The sequence below is a fragment of the Lathamus discolor genome, chromosome 5 (genome assembly GCF_037157495.1).
Source record: "Lathamus discolor isolate bLatDis1 chromosome 5, bLatDis1.hap1, whole genome shotgun sequence".
Classification (NCBI taxonomy): domain Eukaryota; kingdom Metazoa; phylum Chordata; class Aves; order Psittaciformes; family Psittacidae; genus Lathamus; species Lathamus discolor.
This window is the reverse complement of record NC_088888.1, coordinates 31,395,680-31,415,112: the sequence shown is the minus strand read 5'-3', so window position 1 is coordinate 31,415,112 and position 19,433 is coordinate 31,395,680. Positions and strand designations below refer to the sequence as shown.

The 19,433-nt window shown below is 39.6% G+C and overlaps 1 protein-coding gene across 3 annotated transcripts; it reads left to right on the top strand.

The window, feature by feature from the left end:
• Window positions 1–620: 620 nt before the first annotated feature.
• Window positions 621–18,938, top strand: EDARADD (EDAR associated via death domain). Of its 3 annotated transcripts, none has more exons than XM_065680221.1 (6): window positions 621–804; window positions 5,045–5,103; window positions 5,782–5,821; window positions 8,493–8,581; window positions 11,318–11,363; window positions 13,844–18,938. In XM_065680221.1, exons 1-6 carry the CDS (start codon window positions 774–776, stop codon window positions 14,218–14,220), a joined length of 642 nt encoding a protein of 213 aa, XP_065536293.1. In that variant the 5' UTR covers window positions 621–773; the 3' UTR covers window positions 14,221–18,938. The 3 variants fall into 3 exon arrangements, with proteins under 3 accessions (XP_065536293.1, XP_065536292.1, XP_065536294.1); XM_065680220.1 differs by having other exon boundaries at window positions 5,042–5,103; XM_065680222.1 differs by lacking the exon at window positions 621–804 and adding an exon at window positions 1,367–1,400 and having other exon boundaries at window positions 5,042–5,103.
• Window positions 18,939–19,433: the final 495 nt, after the last annotated feature.

The following is a 19,433-nucleotide window of genomic DNA, read 5'->3' as shown; positions in this document are numbered from 1 at the left end:
ACTTGAAGTGTATTAAGAGAATTTGCCAGACATGACAATGGGGACCCAAAGCAATTATATACAAAGATTTGACATCATCATGGTATTTGGAGTGCCTGTGCCATAAAAAGATGATTTTTGGTATTTCTGAAAAAACAGTGCAGTTTGGTTGTTGCTCTGCAAAACTTAACTGTGCCTATGCACTGCAAGCCATTTGCAGGTCAAGACCACCTTTCTATGTCTGCAGGTGGTTATTGAAGCATGTAAATATCTGTAAGAGCAGGACAGCGAGCACTTGATTTTATATTGCTGAAATAACTTACCTTGGGTTCAAACTAGTATTACTCGACAAGCCACAGTATGCACTCCTTGCCTGTGGCCGTAATTGAACAGAGTTTTCACACTGTCGAGCACCTTCCGCTCGAAAGGAGTTGCATCATAGAGCCACAGAATGGTTTGGGTTAGAAGGGTCCTTAACGATAATCTAGTTCCAACCCCCTGCCATGGATAGGGATACCCTCTACTAGACCAAGTTGCTCAAAGCCTCATGCACAATTAACCCGACGTATCCATGGAAGAGTGGCGTTTCCTGATAGGAAGTGCGGGCCCCCAGGCGGCCGCCGCACTCGGCCCCAGCGGGAGTAGCGCTCGCGGTGGGACCTCTCTCCCGCGGCGGGCCCTACCTGCAGCGGGGCGGTGGCAGGAAGGGGGCGGTGCAGTGGGGCGGTGGTTCCGGGCACGTCGGCGGCCGCCGCTCGTTCCTCGCACTGGGACCCGCCGCCCCTGCTCGCCTCATGGCCGCTCCGCAGGACCCACTGCCCCCAGGTGAGGAGGACGCCGCCGATGGCAGGGGGAGACGGGCGGGCGGGTTCCCCCCCGGGGCGGCAGGAGGGGGGTGGCGGCTGCGTCTGATGCGGGCGCCCTCCCCCATCACCGCCGGGAGTCCGGGGCTGGGCGGTGCGGCCCACTGCGTCCCGCTTCCATCCCGGCCGGGGGTAACCCGCGGCCGTTTCTCACGGGAGCCGCGCAAGCAGCCTAGCCCCAGGAGAGGTTAAAAGGGTTTGTTAGTTGCGCCCTTCCCCGTCCGTGCACGCTAATTAAGCATGGTAATAATTTATCATGTGCTCTGCTGATGTGATTTAGTGCAACTTGTCTTGTCAAGCCTGCGCCGGTGTTTACTGTGTAGGTTAGCTTGTGCTTGCTAACAGCACATTGAAAAGACATTTTCATAAAATCCTGCACTCCGGGTGGTTGAAAGTCCAAACTTTAACGTGTGTGGCTAATGGTGTAAATGGCCTGAGTACCTCATCTTAGATGTGCCAGCTTCGCAGCTTTTCCCTATGGATCTGCTGAGTGACAAGGTTTTGAGTAGTTAACAGAAAACAAAAATGCTCAAGTGATGATGGACTTGGATTTTTCAGGTAACCAGGTATTGTAATATAATTTGCTGTATTTCCTCCTCTTATCCAAATCTGAAATTCATGTGCTTCTGATCAAAGCACCAGTTGATTTGGGTTTAATCAAAGGGCTCATTGCTGTGAACGATATTAGTACTATGGTGATCAGTTTGAGTTGTAGTGAGTTGTACTTTTAATGTGTATGGCCAGCCTTGGTGTGAAAGAGGTCTTACTATGTGTATGTTTGAATACATAACTGCAGTAGACCTTACGTGCTTCACTTGCTACTGGTGCTGTCAATGCTACGTTGCAAGAAAAGACCTGTAATGGAGGGAATACCATCTCTGCTACATGTTGCTTTGTGAACCCCCTCCTGCTTAATGGTCAAAATGCTGTCATCTCCAAAACTGACCTTCAGACTTCTTTCCAGTTAAAAGGTGCAAGAGCAGATGTAGGATTAGAAGTTTGAATGTGTATATGCATAGACATATATATACATCTGTGTATGTATAAAATTGACAGATTGTTCACACTGGTAAGTGCATAGCATTGCGCCCCTGTTAAGAGTGTCAGTACTGAACAAAGAGAAACAGTAGTGATGCGTACAAGTCTGCTGTTCCGGTTGCACACTGGTTATCCCAGATGGTCTCAGGCAGAAGAGCTGTGGCAGCCACTGACAGCATGCAGGTGATGTGCAGCAGAAGGGAACCCTGGCAGCAGCCACCGAACCTGACTTATGTTTGTTCGAGTGAATTTGCATGTGCTGATTTATGTCCATCTGAGTCAACTCACGTGTGGTTCCTGGCAGAAGTGTGGGGAAGTAAATACAGACCTGCAGGAAATGTGGCTGTATGCTGTCAGTGGGCAGTACAGTGATAGTGAATTTTATAAGGGATCCCAGGTAATGTTGGTATCAGGTTGCCAAAGTGACTATGAAATCAGACAGTCTGCCCTGAATAGTCAGTCAAATGATACCTGGATTTCCTGTTGGCCTTTCAACATGCAAAACTGTGGATGTTTTACATTTGAGATAAACAGCGAACTTTCCACCCTGCTGTTTTGTGCACCTGCATTCAGCTGTATGACATGAGCTGCAGAATGCTGTAGGAAAGAGAAAAGGGACATGGCATTTTAATTGCCTTGTTCAGAATTAAATATCAAGTCTGTGGTTTTCAAATTACGTGCCTATTATCATTGGTTAACAAGACCATGGTGAATCACCTGCAGCCCAGTATATGGAGCCTTTATTCTTAGGTACAAATATTCACAGACATATGTGCCACTTACAGAGAATGCTGGGACTTGGTAGTACTCTACAACCTAAAAACCATGGAAATTACTGCTCTTCATAGAGAACTAGAAAAACAAAAGGGAACAAATTGAGGTATAGGAAAAGAAATCTGTTCTAAAATTTTTTTCAGGATGTATACTCAGTAAGGAAGATACAAAGTGTCACAAAGATACAGATTCAAGGTGACTGTGTTTCTGTGCAAGACCTAGAAAGCACCAGGCAATTAAAGGTGGCACCTTGCAGAGTGGCGCACCCCAGCTCCTCTTGTAGAGGCACCCTGGGGTCTGTCAAGTCCTTATTTCAAATGCCTGTATTCTTGGAGCTTCTCTCATTTTTCCAGTGCTTTCCTCTGGATTGTGAAAAGTAAATTACCAGTGTTGTAATGTACATTGGCCGTATCTTGGAGATATAACAGAGGACAATGGATAAAGCCCTTACCATAGCTGCAGTAGCCACCGGGGTTCACCAGGGCATGGACCTTCTGTGGGCTCTGCTTTCAGCTACCTCAAGGCTCCTTTTATATTGCAAGAGTGAAGGAAGGTTTTTAATTTTTTGTAATGAATCTAAGAATCCATAAGGAGGAGCTGCAAAGCCTTCAGGATAAATTGATGGTAAGCTGCATGCTTTGACATTGGGTTTATTGGGCCTTAGCTGACAGAGAAGGAACAGTGAGACTAGGGATGCCTGGGCTGGTCTTCCACCCTGAAGCCTTTCATTGGCTTTTTCAGCTTTTCTTCACAGGGCGGGCTTCTCTCTTTGCCCCAGCTCCCTTTCCAGTTCCTTTGCAGCTCTCCACTACAGTTCCCAGTTGCATCCTCCATTTTTGCCCCTGCTGTCATGCAGGGTCTTACAACAGTTTATTGTGTTTTCTCATATCCTAGTCTGACTCTCAGTCTCTCTGTGTTTGAGTTGGGAAGCTTATGGCAGCTTGTGTCGCCCCTTGCTATCAAGGCAGGCTTTATCCAGAACATTCAGTTAATACAATGTTTCTAGAGCAAGGTTATCATATTTACCAAAAAGGTCATGTGTGACAGGAATATGGGGTTTGGTTTGGGATTTTTACCTCTTCTACATATGTCTTCCTAAACTTTGTACCATAATGTGAACATTCTCATCTGAAATTTCATAGACCTCTGAATTTCTAAAACATTCGGTGTGTCTGTGTGCAAAGGGTATCCTCAAGCCTCGTAGATGTGCCCCTCTGATGGTGCACCTCCTGCCTCGACAGTGTGGGTGTATTTTCTGTGGGCACTCGCACTGAGAAACACTCTTCCTGACATTGCAAAGAGGGGCTGGGCACAGCACCGGACACCCAGGAACTGCTTCAGCTGTGTCACAGAAGCAGGAGGGAGAATGGCGCTGTCAAAGAGCCCTGGGGCTGCTTCTATCTCACTGCTGGCACCTTTTTTATTTTCAGGCCTGTTTATTGTACTGTCTTGTATTGTCAAATGCTTTAGCTTGTTGTTCTGTTGTATTGAGTATATTTGTAGGATTTGGTCCCAAAATAAACAGTTCTGTGCTATGTTGGGACACAGTGTTTATAAATTATTTTCTGTAATTGATTTCTGGGCCTGTGTTCTAAATGCAGTGATTTTTATAACTGGGAGAAGGTAATCACCAACTACTGATTCAAATCACCTCTTTCTTGAGGAAATGGCAGGATGTTGTTGAGTTACAGGAGTGGTTTGTGAATCCTGACTTCTGTATGAGATTTGTTTTGGATTCTTTGTGTGTTTTTGGTCAGTACACCACTAGTACTTGTCAATTTAGCCATTGATGTAGAGGGGTTGACGTTTCAACCTTGAATGATCTGCAGGTACTATGAAGATTTATTTTTGTATTCTTTTGATGTTAATATAATTGAAGTTTATGATTCTATTGTATACAAATAATGTTTACCTCAAATATGGTTTTTACTAGGTTTTCTACTACAATCTGCTGTTTATTATATTATTAATTTTTGTTGTAGTGGGTATGTTCACTATTTGAACTACTGCTTTGAGGAAAAGACAGAGTGTTGTCATTAGAGAACAGAACCGCTTTATCAGTTTCACAGGATTTTATTCTTTATTGCTGAATTATTTTGTGATTTAAAATTTGTTTCTTTTACTAAAAAGAATTTAGAATTTTTATTTAAGTCTGTTTTTTATTAGCTTAGAGTTGGGTTTCCAAGTTGCATGTAGTTTCTCACCTATGAGCTAGTAGCTCTGTTATTTTCCAGTTTGTCACGTTTTCTTGTGGAAATGTAATTTGACATAATGCTTGCAGTGGCTGCATTGCTGTGCTTATCTTGGTCAAACAAAAAAGCAAAATATGAATTCCCAGACAGAACTATTTTGAGGATTACGAAGTGATAAAGCTTTCTTATTTCCAGCAGATCATGCAGCAAAAGAGCCAGTAGAGGATACGGATCCAAGCACTCTTTCATTAACAATGGTATGTGTTTCAAGTGTAATAGAGTTCAAATCTTTATAGCTCTCTATAGTTAGCTATGTAATGCAGAACTGAGGTAAAGCATTCAAGAATGTTAAACTGTGAGTATATATGGGGTTTTGCTTATCTGTATGATTGCATTAAACAAATTTTAATTTACTAACCTTGTGCAATTAAAGTGTAAGTAAAAATACCAATAGGTACATAAGTTGAATTGGATGATACCAGCTGAGCAGGCTTTCACGGTACCATTTTTCTTTTTAGTTGAAGATTGGTGACTGACCTTCTACTGTAGTATATGGGTTGGAGGGATAGGAAAACCCACCTAGGGCTTAAAATTTCAATTGCACTAAGGCGTTAGTCCTTCCTGTACCTATTTTATCTGATGAGTTGAAGTCATGGAAACAGCATAAGACAGCAGGCATGAGTGAACCTAGGGAGGGACCAAACAGTGCTCTCTAGTGCTTGCTGGCAGAGCATCACCGTTTATGACAAGGTTTTGTGTCTTAGGATATTAAGTTTACCAGTCTTATGCTGATACAGGAGTATATCAGATTGTAGACAGATCAACAAGTAGCAGTTTAAGGGATGTAACTATAATGATGCATTGTCACATACTCTTTCTCCAGCACAATTATACTCAAAAGTAACAAACACCTGTCTCTTGCCTTTTTATGACAGACTGAAAAATACCCTGTCCAAGACACAGGAGTTCCTAAAGGTAAGTATTGTGAGTTCTGTCTGTTCAAGTGTCATACGTCTGTGTTGTTATGTGCGATAAAACAGTTGGTGTTACCCAATATATTGAAATATCTTACTTTTTTTCTTAGATTCATGCAATGCAATGTTTTAAATGCAATGTCATCTTCTGTATTTTTGAGTCAGTTTATATAAAACTTTTGAAATTTCCTCCCAGAGCTTAATTTTGATGAAAAAGTCAATTTAAAATTATCCTCAGAAGATCTTGGTTCTCAATCTGGAAGGAAAATACAGTGGTGCCATTGAAAAACAGTGTTCAGAGGAGAGATGGTAGAAACACAATAGTGTTAGAAGGTGGTTTTGAGGAAATTACCGGTGCTCTCAGATTATCAGAAATATAATCCAGAAATACCTTCCAGCTCTCTTGCCTCTGATTGCATTCTCAGCCCCATAACAAATCAACTCTTCATGCTGTCTTTTACCTTTAACAAGTATTAATACCATCTGAATTAATTTTCACTGAAAATGAGGTGCAGGAGTGCAGGTTCTGTATTGCACTGAAGTCAAATGCTTGGATTACACAGTGTGAATATCCCCTTTATGGTTTCCTTGACAGGTGGGGTGGTTTTTTTTTGTCATCCTAGGCTTCACCATTGGCTTTTGCCCATGGAATACACTGCAGAGGCTCAGTTGAGGAGCGCTCTGCAGGTAGTATGTTCTCCATCCTGTGTTGCACAGCAGGACTGCAGTAGGGACAGACACAGGAAACCATGCAGAAGCTAGTCACAGCGGAAGCTTTTGCTGCGTAAGCAGTGTACCACTGGGGTTAAAGGAAGGTTAGAGACTATTTTGGGGGCTTGAGAGAGCCAGCCAGAGGAAATGAACATCCTCTCAGAATTGCTGTTCAATAGGGAAGGAGAATGTGGGATGAAGACTATTTGAAATTATAATTACTTTATTTGCAGGCAGGTGGTTTGTTCCTTCAAAATTGTTTATTAATACTAAATCAATTTCTCTGTAATACTCTTTTTCATATCCCGTTTTTTATTTCACCTACGACATTAGGTCCTCCTCAAAATAAATTAGATACATTCCTAAATTTTGAATTTGTGAAAGTTGTTTGAAATCAGAGATTGCATGTTTTAAATGCATTTAATATAAAAAAGATTACTGAGAGGAGGTAGAAATCTCAGCACTTTCTGTAGAAAGGAAGTGAACTCAGTTTTATTTTCATGTGAATACTAATGTAGTTGACATTTTACCTCTTAATATTCTGTTCATTTCCATGGTTTAATTTTTTTATGAGAATGATTTTTCAAAACTATTTCTGTAAAAATGCAGACTTGGAAATAGGAATTTATGAGCTAAAAAGTGGCATCAATGTGCATGTCTGTTTCTCTGTAACACAAAGTTATGTTTGCTTCAGATTTAAAGTTTGAGTAGAGTAGGCTTAATGTTTGCATCATGGTTTGATTATAATTCTACCTCTGCTCAAATATGAAACAAATTCACACAGCATTTTTCCACACAAAGGAAGTGGAATTTTGGTGCCCATGCTCTGCATTTTCAGCCAGACTTTTTTGGTTTTTATTATTATTTTTGTTGTTGTCCCTGGACCTACAGTCGTAAAGAATAAAGATGATCCTCATTAAACATTTATCCTGCTGGGGGTGGAACACAGGTTGGCTTTAAGTTTCAACAGTGTTACAAGACCAGAAACAGAGGAAAATTATTATTATTTTTTTTCTTGCAAGTACAAGGATAAATTCTTTGATTCAGCTCAATTTCTTAAGTGAGATAAGGACCTATGCCATGTTTCTGCTATCTGATGATTCATAAATAGCTGTTCTTTAATGAGATCTTACCATTAAACAAACAGCAAATGGAAATGTACGAGCACTACAAACAGCCATCACTATGGCTTACTTGTGCGTAAAAACGTGTAGAATATAATCTCTTCTAATATTGTGTTAATGGTTGGTCAGCACCTGACACAGGAATTATGCAAATGGTTTGATATTAATCACGCAGAGTGAAATTTGTCTGCACAAGGCTTACAAAGGGCTTATATACCCCTTGTACCTTATTTTGAGGGCTGAAGTAAGGCTTGACAGGTAAAGTTTGTGCTCTACTGGGGAATGTGGTGCTTTTCAGTGGGCTTCCAGGTCAGTCAATAAACACACTGAAATAGATTACTTCAGCACTTCAGAAAACTACTGTGTAGTAGCGATAAGTAGAATGAGCTTAATTTAAAAAAGGGTAGAATAAAAGGTAAATATTTGTGTAGTCCATATTTCAACAATTGTTATTATAAGTGTGACAAGAAAAGCAAAGCAAAAACTACAGTGACTTGGAACAGTCGCCTTCAGCCTACTTTCATGTATTGGTTCAGTTCAGCTTTTTGAAAGAAGAGCATGACTCTTGTTTCAAAAATAGTGTGGTGTTTGTTTAAAAAACAACTACCACACTAATACCTAGTCTCTGCAAGGTTTATTTTAATTCACACATTGTGCTCTGCATGATTATTGCAGTCTCTGCCAAGTTAATATTAGAGTTTTTAAACCAGCATTTCTCAGTGGCTGTGGTATGCAGCTAAAGGATGTATGTTAGATACCTATAATTTACATTTTATAGTCTTAATATTTAAATTTGTATTTGGGTGGAAGACCAGTGTTTCACAATCTTTGTCTTAGATGAGGAATACCTAACAGATCAAGTTACACTGGAAATTGCATCTGTGAACATCAAGACCCTTACGTCAGATTCTGGCCTAATCCAGCAGGTAAGAAAAATGATGCCTGAATGTAAACTAAATTATTGCTGTTTTTTTAAATAAGTATGTTAACAAATCTGTCTTCAATCTATATCAGAAAAGTCTGGAATTACTCAGTGAAACAGATCAGAAATAGGCTCTCTTTTTTGAGTTCAATGAAGTGAGCTTTTGTGGAGAACAGCAAAAGAAAGGTTATATAATCATGTGTACTTCATAAGCAGGTTTTGATTAGTGTGTAGATGCTCCAAAGAAGAGCTGACAAAGAATTAAGGCTTTGTGATGCATGCTTTTCCTCTTTCGTGCTGAGAATAGAACCAGAGCAGAGAATAACTGAAGAAGTAAGGAATCCAAGGTTTGGAGTTTTGCCCCTTGGGAGGCATTATACTCTTCTGCTTTGAACATGGGACACTGCTCCTGGTATAGTGGAAACACTCTCCAGTGTTTGTGAAATCTTATGTTGCGGTAGGGTGGGCAATGCTGACTGACCTCCATGCTCCATGGTTACCATCTTTCAACTGAATTTTTTTTGCTGAATTTTAAATAGATTCTCTTTGGGTTGAGCAGAAAACTTGGAGAAGAGAAATGAATGAGCATTTTCCAGCAAGGCAGTTAAAAGGAGTTCCTTAGGCCAGAGTCCCAGCTGAGTTTCATTAGAAAAAAACATGAGTTTGATATGCATTTCACAGATGGTGGAGCTAACAGTCTTATTCCCATCATCAAGAAGAGATCATATAGGGTTTTCATTAGACCTGTAGAGGTCACAACTAAAGTGGGCAAAAAATATTCTTGCTTAATGACTTCCTTTCATGGGCAGTAACACTACATTGTCCTATTGCAGTTACGTTACAAGAAAGTTGTCTTGAATAAATCTGAGTGCATCTGACTTGATAAAAGTGGATTATAAGTGATCAGTAAAACCAGAATTTTTTTAAAACAGATGTGTGGCACAAGTAGGTATCTCTGGTTTTCTTTGTACTTTTTGCAGTACTAGCCATTCTTGTTATTTTTTACCACAAGACATGAGTATAATGACATCTCTTAAAGGCATTTAGATACTAACTTTCACAATATGGTTTGAACTTTCGTGAATTCATAGAGTCTGGGAAATGTTACTGGAGCTCTGGAGCACAGGACAGGAACTTAACTATTGCAAACTAAGTGAATGGTAGCCACCTTTTTTTTCCTCCTTTTTTTTTTTTTCTTCCTTTAGTTGTTATTTACTTGTTTATTACTTTTCAAACAGATCTCTGGGGAGGCTGGATCTGTGATGGGCAGCTCCTCATTTTCCCAGTGATTTATCCTCCTGGGGATTAGTTCCTCATGGCTCAGTAATAATGTTCTACTTTTTTAAGGGATTTGTGGGAATGGAGACAATTAATATAATCAGGACCTCCAGACTTAATTTTTCTTAAACTTTTGGTGCTCACATGGTGCCATGAAGGTCAAGCTCATTAAAAAGCTCTGTCCAGAGAAAACTTAAATAGTGCCGGTGGAAAAGTAAACTACTAGAAGATAATAGCAAGGATTATTCTGTTGGAAGTGGTATGTGTAGTGTTAGATCTCTCAAGCAGAGAGCAGACATTTTGTGGGGTGAATTGATGTTGCACGTGTGTTCTTGCAGTTTTCAGGGAATAAAGAAATGCTGAAAACAGTATGCAAATTTTTCCTTTCCTAGCAAAGTCTTTACATATTTTTCGAGATAGTTTACCTTCTCTGTAATTGGACTGTGCATGGCATGTTCACCACATCAACTGAAACTGCCTATATTCTGTTTTTAGTGGATTTCTTAGTAAACAAGGTGTAGCAGGTAGGAATAGAGTATCTTATTACCCTGTGTTGTTATGCAGTTGACTTGTGTTTGCATGCACTGCCTGCAAAATGTAAAGGAGCCTGCTGTGATAGTTTTGGAAGAGTGAAGTGATAGAGAAAATCAACAATGTTTGATTGCAGCTATCAAAGGGGAAAATCCCCGTCTGCTTTCATCTTGAAATCATCAGCAGAAGAAAGCTATTTCACCTGGCTCCACACCCGCAAAGTTAAAGTAAGGGCAGCTGCAGTTTCCTGCAGTCCTAGGAGCAAGGTACTGCCTTTCTAGGTTTTAGATGTTGCTCTCTAAATAGTAGAATTGAAGTGTTACAATGTGTGCTGCAGACTTAAGCTGCTAAGTAATTTCATGACGTTTAATTAGCAGGCAAAAAGCCGCAGACAGAATGTTTACTTTGAACAGGAGGGTTAGACATGAGTCAGCAATGTTCAAGTCCACCTGTTGCCTAGAAAAGCTTCCGATGTATGTAGAGAAGTTTGTGAAAAAGCTCCTCCACTTTTCCTAGATAAATGAAACAATCCCTTACTGCTGCATATCCCAGGCAAATTCTTGATTTTTTCATTACAAAGCATTTAAAAATGTTTTTAATAAAACCATATGAATTGTTGAACAGCTGTTGACGGTTTTATACCATATTATTCAAAAGATGTAACCCTATAGTGTATCATTAATAAGGATGACCTTGTTGAGTGGATATAACCAACAGGGCAGTTCTGTGAGCCAAAACATGAGAATGCTGCCTGAAAAGACTGCAGGCTGTCAGTAATTCCTTGAGATCAGATATATTCTATGTCTGACTTTACAGATAGCTTGGGATTCTTCTAAGTAATCTCCTGCCATGTGTAAATTCGTCAAATAGTTATTCTGGTGTTCAAATATATTGTTTTGCTGTGATTTATATTTTGTTTTCTGCTTTGTAGCCAGAAGACAAAGACATGCAAAGCCATACTGATGACTCACTGTCAGGTAATATGTCAGCTTTACTGTTCTGTGTATTTTGTTCCTAGGTTATCTTTGAAAGTACTTTATTAAAAATTGCTATTTGTCATAACCAAGAACTGCCTGGGTAACTAAGGCATTACCAGAGTCATTTACAGCTCCCTCTTTGTTCTAAGGGGGTGGTGCTCAATAATACAGACCATACAAAATGTGTGAGTTGGGCTTTCCAAATAAATATAGTATATCCACCTTTATAAGAAATCTTTAAACAGCTGTGGAATAAGCAGAAGCTGGCAGAAGGCTGTGGGGCCTTGCCCCATAACTGTATGAGCTGTGCTGGGGATGGAGTATGTGTGGATGATATACAGCCCTGTTAATCTAACAGTGAACAACTGAGGATTTCCTCTTAGTAAAGAAGCTTGTCCTATTATGTAGCATTAGGATCATGCAATTAGGTGGGTAGGTAGTCATTTGCTTATCGGTATCTAACACCAGGGCATCTTAGAAAAAGCAGGATTCTTTATAATGCTTTTGGTAGTCTGTACACAGTATAGCACAAGAAGCAGGTTGGTTTAGTTTTGTTTACATATAACTGTGCCCTGTGTTTTCCTTACACCTTCATCCCTGCTGCTGTTGGAGGATAAAACTTACTTTGGCATCCTTGCAAAGCAAAGTAAGATGAAATTGAGATAGGTTGCTCTCCTGCCCTTTGAGCCAGAGGCTCAGCAAGGGTTTTGATTGTATATTCATTTTGCCTTGTTTGTGTAACTAGATATTGGTACAAGCGAAGCAAACAAGTCTTGTCTCACTTCAACAAGAGTTTATGGTGCACAAGAAGAACAGAGTACTTAACATAGATATTTCTATACAGAACAGCTGCCAGGCCTGTGGAATACCTGTGAGTGAAGTTGTCACCAGAACATGTTTTCCCTTAGCAGGGAATCTGAGCATTTTTATGAAGTTACGTGTCTGCAGCAGTGTTGCTGCACGTCCTAACTTGTTGAAAACTCCAGAAATTGTCTCTGGCCTGCTAAAAAAGCAAGCTGATGAGCAATGTTACAAAAAAAGCAATAGCCTGTTCTTCTCTTAAAAGCAAAACCTAAAGCCTATGCAGAAGCTACATTCAGCTCACAGTTTGATGGTCTTTCTGGATTTTTCACACAATCTGACAGTAATTGCTACAAATAAAAAAAAACCCAAAGAAACACAAAACAAAACAAGAAAACCCACCACCAAAATAGGACACCTTCCCCCCCAAAGAAAACAAAAAGTCACAACTGTAACAGATGCTGTTGTCTGCATGAATAGGTGGCATTAAGTACCAGATCTGCCCTTTGCCAGGGATACATTTCAGGTCTCTTAGACTGGCACTGATCCAGCACTTGTATATTGTGTGTCACAGTTTTATATTGGTTTTAATCAATCTTTTGATTAATACAAGTTTTTTTATTGTAGTGTCTCTTTTTTAAAGAGTTTCATCCCAGGTAGGACCAGTTATTTTCCTCGTTCAAGCTATCCAGTAAGGGTGAAGGGAAGAAGCTTTAGAAAGTGCTTGTAGGCTGTATTCATTATCTACCACTCTTTGGAGATACAAAGTTCTCCTAGCCTTCAAAAAGGAGCAGGGAGGGTTAAGGTCATATTTGCAGCTAAAATGCTCACACAGTGATCCACACCACTGCAATGTTAAAGATTTGGTATTAGTTTTTAACTAGCAGTATGACTAGAACTGGTTTCTGCAAACTTTTATGGGTTATTAATATGTAATATTGCCTGACAGCACCACATTGTTCACACTGCTGGGGAAATATTGACTGGTGTGTATGGAAGACCTCAAAATGGCAATTTTTGGTATTTGATGCACATTTTGGAACATATCACCACCTGTATCCAGCAGCTTGGTATTTTGGAGGAGTATGCACTTTCTTCCTTTCCATAATGTACATTTAAAACAGGCTTGCTTGGTAGAACAGGACGTCTATTATTTTAAGAGCCCTACAAAGCAAAGGAACATTTCCACTTACTCATTGTGTTAAAATACTAAATGTTGTGTTTGCAGCTGTCAGTGGAGATTCTCCTCGTGAAAATGTCTCATGTAGTTATGAAGGCAGCAGCTCAGAAGTGCAAAACCTTTTCCTTTTTCCTCCATCACATGTTTAGGAGATGCATGTCATGTGCACATAATCCTGTTGGTGATGTAAGCAGGCGTTATGGCAGATTTGAGGAAGTAACATAGTCCAACAGCAAAACAGGGAATCAGCTGGATTGAATTGCATGCCTTTTCTATAAATATGATACTTTCAAAATTACCGCCTTTTGATTATAGCCACTGAGTATAGTGGCTGTTTCATGAGTACTTCATAAGGAAAGTCATTATATGTAACTATTCTGACTTTTTCTGAAATTATTCACAGGAACATAATACTTTACAGCCTTTTGTGCTTTTGTGTTCCTGGTGAAACCACAGCAATAGATCCTAACTTCTCCCCATGTAATGCTTTTCACTGCAGATCTCAAGAAAACCTGCAAGGAACATGGCACCTGCTCCTTGTGCTTATTCCGTGCACCGACCATCAGTGACATGCTCAATGATGAGGACTTGTTGTACACAGTGAGGATAAAGCTGGATCCCTGCCACCCAACAGTGAAAAACTGGAGGAATTTAGCAAGCAAGTGGGGGATGACTTACGATGAATTGTGTTTCCTCGAACAGAAGCCCCAAAGTCCCACCTTGGAGTTCTTGCTACGGAATAGTGACCGGACTGTGGAGCAGCTGATTGATCTCTGTAAATTTTATAAGAGAATTGATGTTGTAAAAGTGCTGCTGAAATGGGTGGAGGAGGAATGGCCCAAAAGAGGGAACAGAACTTACCAGAATGATTTCTAGGTCAAAGAAAGTTGTTAGTCCATGCATGTTAAATGCTGGGACTAGCTGCTACTAGTACATGGGAAGTTTCCCTTGCAAGAGAGAGAGAAAGCCTGTACTGACGGTTTGTATACTGTGTAAGCTCTGTGTACTGTATACACATATATATGTTCTGTGCCCTCAGGGTTGCAAAGATAACCTTGCAAAAGTGGATGGAATAATGCAGGTTGGTTCTTGAGTCTACAAATGCCTTCAGTTCCTGTGCTGTTGTTTGTAGGCTTCCTAAGCAGAGGAGGTATGAAAAAGCCAGATCCTGGTTTCACAGCAGCAGTTGTGAACCATGTCAGTTGTGTGTTGTTGCTACTGGGAAAAGCACCACCAGAAGGCAAGTCTTCTGGCCTTTCTGGGAGCCCTTCCACAGTTTTGTATGTTCTACCTGGTAGAAGATGAGGGGTTATTTTTTTTCTTTTCTTTTTAAGCTTTATGATACTGTTTTTGCCACAGGAACACCTCAGTGTTCCAAGTAGCAGTTTGGATTTGCATACCACTGTTAATCCAGTGTTTCAACATCACGTTCAGGCAAGTTAAGCTTTACATCTTTTTTAGACAAGAATACATGTTAAAATAATTATTTGCGTCATAGGGCATATATTTGCTATAGAAGAAATCATACAATTCAGAGAGACTTTCCAGCCCAGAACCAATAGGGACCAAAAAAGTACTTTCCAAAGTTTTGAAGACAATATATACTCTGAGTGCACTTACTTATATGGCTCTTGCTTTTCAGTGTGAGGTGACAGCTAATGCCTCACTCACAGTATATCCTTAGTATTGAGTATAACTTCCCCTTTCACAGGCTGTGGCTTGACCTACTTTCTGTCTCATGCTGAAGTAGTTACACACTTGCATGAAATTAGCACAAGTTTATATATTGATGAAAGCCACTTTAATGGGAAATTAATAGGTAAATTCATCTACAGTCCAGGTGGATGGTTATTAAAGCACTTACAATGGTTTGGACTGATGTTTCTCAAAGAATTTTGATACTCTGAATTACAATTTATGCTTTAAATATTTTAGAAATTGGTATTTTTCCTACCGTTATTCTGTATTCTGATGTTTAACTCCTGAAAAATCAGTTACACAATACAATGTGTAAAGTACTTAAGCTATAACGCCACACAAAAATGTTGTTAACTTTAAAATGCTTCTGGTTGTTACCCGTACCAAAAGCATCTCAGACAATACTAATATGTACATAGGTGTATATACCAAAGCACTGGTGAACAGTATGTCAAGATGTGGGACAAAACTAGAATGGGGTACAGGTTGATGCACTGTTTACTTTTCTCTAGTAGAAATTACTAAGAATTAGTAGTAAAGCTGAGGGAAGTCTAATGCTGTATACTGAGTTTCTTACTCTAAGAGAATGAAAAGGGACCTCTAGTAATACTATACTATAGATGCTGAGTGATACAGTTACAGAGAAGGTGGGGGTAAAGACTAAGATTTTCAATGTCGGGCACTAGTTCTGAGGTGACAAATTATTTTAGTGACATCAGGAAGCTGAAGATACAGTTTCAAGGGGAAAAGTCTGACCTAAATTTGAGGTTTGGTTTTTTTTTTCTTTCTTAAAACTTGTGGAAGACTGGAATTTTTAATACCTTTTTAAAAAAAAACATTCCTCAAAAAAGCTGCTACTCTTTAGAACAGTAAGTCTTCTAGCTATATATTAAAGAGGAAATTGTACTGCTGTGTCTTGGGGCTACAGTTCGAATGTTTTATGTTCCTCTTCTAGAAACAGGGGTTTGTGTTTCTCTTCTAGAAACAGGGGTTTGCTGATAGATGTCAACTCTAATTTTTTTAAATAATCTGTCTTTAGGTAGGTGCTCTAGAATCATCTTTGAGGACTACTGCTGTGGCTGGGCTTCCTGCTATGTTCAATACCTACAGAGGCAGCCACTTGCATACACGCACATAGCTCATAATGCAGCTTGTCCAACGTAATTCCTATACCTTGGGCCGACTATATCCATGATTTAGGATCATGTGTCAGTGTGTAAGTTGTTCTTCTGAGTGAAGAGTGTTGGCATATATGCCAACAACTTTTCTCTCCCATAACATACCACAGCTATATGTGTATGGTATTATAGTATGCTCTGCTTTGGTAGATGGGAGTCCAAGAAGGAGCTGGAGCCCTCACCTAAGAATCATGATGGGAATATGAGATGATGCAGCAGCATTCCTGAATCAGGATGTTCAACTGGAATCTACCCCTTTTCCTGTTTTATGGCTAAAACTTGTAAAATTTTGAAGAAACGCTGTTGTCTTGTGGAAATGAGTTCTGATCCCTTGAAGATCTTGAAAAGTCAATGTCAGCTGCTAGGATTTATGTCTGATGGAAATAAAGCTGCTTTTGAGAGTTCATAGGTGGATTCTGCATAAATCCAGCACTGAAAGTTGAAAATGTTAGCCTTATACTTCATCACACACTGGATTACTAATTAGTATACTTGAAATATTTTTTTCCTCTTTGTATGGATTGAGATGTACACGCTTTTTTTAGTTTTATATCTATTTACAAGATATGGGGTCTGAGTGTTCAGTTTATACTTGTATCTTCTGTTATAATGTATACTATTTTTAGAAGAAATATAGATTGTCAGTGGTTGACTTTATTGTGTTTGTTTTTATTACAGCTAGGAAAACAGCTGTTTTTCTCTCACCAGTCACCTTGGAACCACTGAACTATCAACTAGGTGTGCTCTGTAAAAATGCATTTTATCTACAAGACTAATGGCATCTTAGAGCACCTATCTTTGCAACAGATACAGCTGTTCAAGAAAGGAAGAACACTTTTTAATCTTTACAATATGAAAAAGGAGTTAATTTTGACAAGATGATAACCAAAGATGTTTATCTAGAAACTTGCAGTGGAGTTACTAACTATAGAGAGGTATGAAACCTACACTGGTTGAACTCTTCCTGAATTAATAACCTATCTGATAATGAAGGTTAGAGAATCACATAGACACTGAAATGGCTATCAGTTTTGTTCCATTACAGCTTCTATTCTTGTATGAGACCCTCTCTATCTTCAGGGTTTTCTAGTTCTTTTTGGCTGCCATCTCTGTGCCTGCAGAATAATCAGTGGCCCTTCCCATCCACTTTAGCTTCTATGAAGATATCCAAACCACTATATTCTTTCATTCCTACAGCTTTATCTAAGACATGGTGAGTCTAATAACTGTTCTTCGACAGCAAAGTTGTGTGCTCCAGGAGCCCCTAGTTTTGCTGTGGGGCCAAGTATGGGGCATCCCTAGCAAAATGGTAATTCTTGTCTTCATGCCTTTCTTTCTGCATGCACTTTGGTCTGTGGAGAGGAAGGCAAGATGAGTTTAGGGCTGTCCTTTGGAAGCCCACTGTAAAGGATGGGGTAATCAGTATAGCCCCAGGTCCTTGGTTGGAAATAAGTTGTACACAAACTGTAAACCATGCTTCTTGATTCACTACTGAATAATGGAGAGCTTGCAGCACTTTGTGCAACAGACTGCGTATTTTCCACTATCTCAAGCTGCCTCCTTCCCACAGTTCCGAGTCAAGCTGTTGGCAAGTGGGAAAAAAATGTGAATTCTGCCTTATGGTGGTTTAGCTTAGGGTCACACTGTTGACTTGTGGCCAGATATATTTGGAAATTTTTTGTCAGCAGAATTGTTTAAATAATATCAAAGAAAGTACATGGCATTTATAATAATGTAAGGAGCAGCCTACTTCTGTAACTTTTACAGCATATCGTGGTGTCCTGTCCATGAAGGAAATGCAATTAATGATTCTTAACTAATTTCAGTGTATCTTGTAAGTCTTAAGTTTTGGGTCAGTTTTGGACAGTAGGGCAGAGTGCTGCTAAATGAGGACTTGGTCTTGTTGCCTGTTTTGACTGAAAAGTGCTTTTCCTAGTCCTTGAGCTCAGCTAGTCCTGATTGCATTACTGTGGTCAGTTGTTGCCCTTAGGGGGTAGAGAAGATATGGATCTACTGGTCATACAGACTGAATATAGCAGCCCTAAGAAGAATTTATTTGGAAAGGTGGAATCTGTAGTGTTTGTTTGCCTGTACCTTGGCCAAGGACTGGGACTGACTCCATCTTACAAGAAATTGATGGCAAAGTGGAGTTTACAGGCTGGGGGAAGGCTTACCTGTATCCTCCCTTGGGGGAAGAGGGGGAGCAGCTAAACAGGTAAACAGACTTACTCGTTGGTTTGTTCTGTGTATTTTACCTTTGCAGAATGGTGATTCTTGATTTCAAAGGCAGGTTGTTGGGGCAAATGTGTATTTGTTACTGTGGTAAATGTGAGGAAAATGGAGCAGTGCGAGTTCTGTTAGGATGGCATCAGCAAGGTTGCTGTCACCTTTTTAAATTCCAGCATGAAAGAGTATTGGTGTGTTTGGTTTATTCTTGCTTTGTTTACTGGCCTTCACAGTACTATGAAGATGAGAATTAAAATTTGAGAAGAGATGATAAAGAAGTAGCTTCTGTCAGAAATAACTGGTAAGAAGTAATGTATGTCTATGGTGTTAATGTTCTCTTTCTTCTGATGTATGTACAGAAATAGTTTCCTTGACTAAAAATTTTAGTTATTTACAACTGCATTATTTTTTATTATTTTTTCTTTTTAGAAAATTCCAGAAACAAGGGCAAATGTATTAGCAACTTGGATAATAAATGTTCTGTGTACATCATGAGATAGACATGCAACTTTATGTATCCACATGAAGGTCCTTTTTTTTTTTATTATTATGAGTTTGCCTCAGAATTGCCCCATGTTCAGAATCGTACAATCCAAGAATGGTTTGAGTTTGAAGAGATCTTAAAAATCATTTAGTTCCAGTGTTTTTTGTCTCTGAAAATAACCAAAGTTTCATGTTCTTGATGACATAAAACACATTCACACAACTAAAAAGTTTCGCAACAGGAACAGCCAAGATAAGAATCAGACGGGCACCCAAATCCTTACACCAGCAAGAATATCTTCAGTCTAAATTGAGGATATTTTTTTTTTTATGTTTGTGCCTAAGATATGTGAGCTTTTCCTACCATTCTCAGGCTTCAGTTCATTCAAAATCCCATAAATAGTTTACTAGGGTTTTTTCTTATCCTAATTTACTTGTGTCTACTTTCTCTGAAGCTGCAGAGTTTACACACTCAAAGGGCTATTAAAAGACTATTTCACTCTA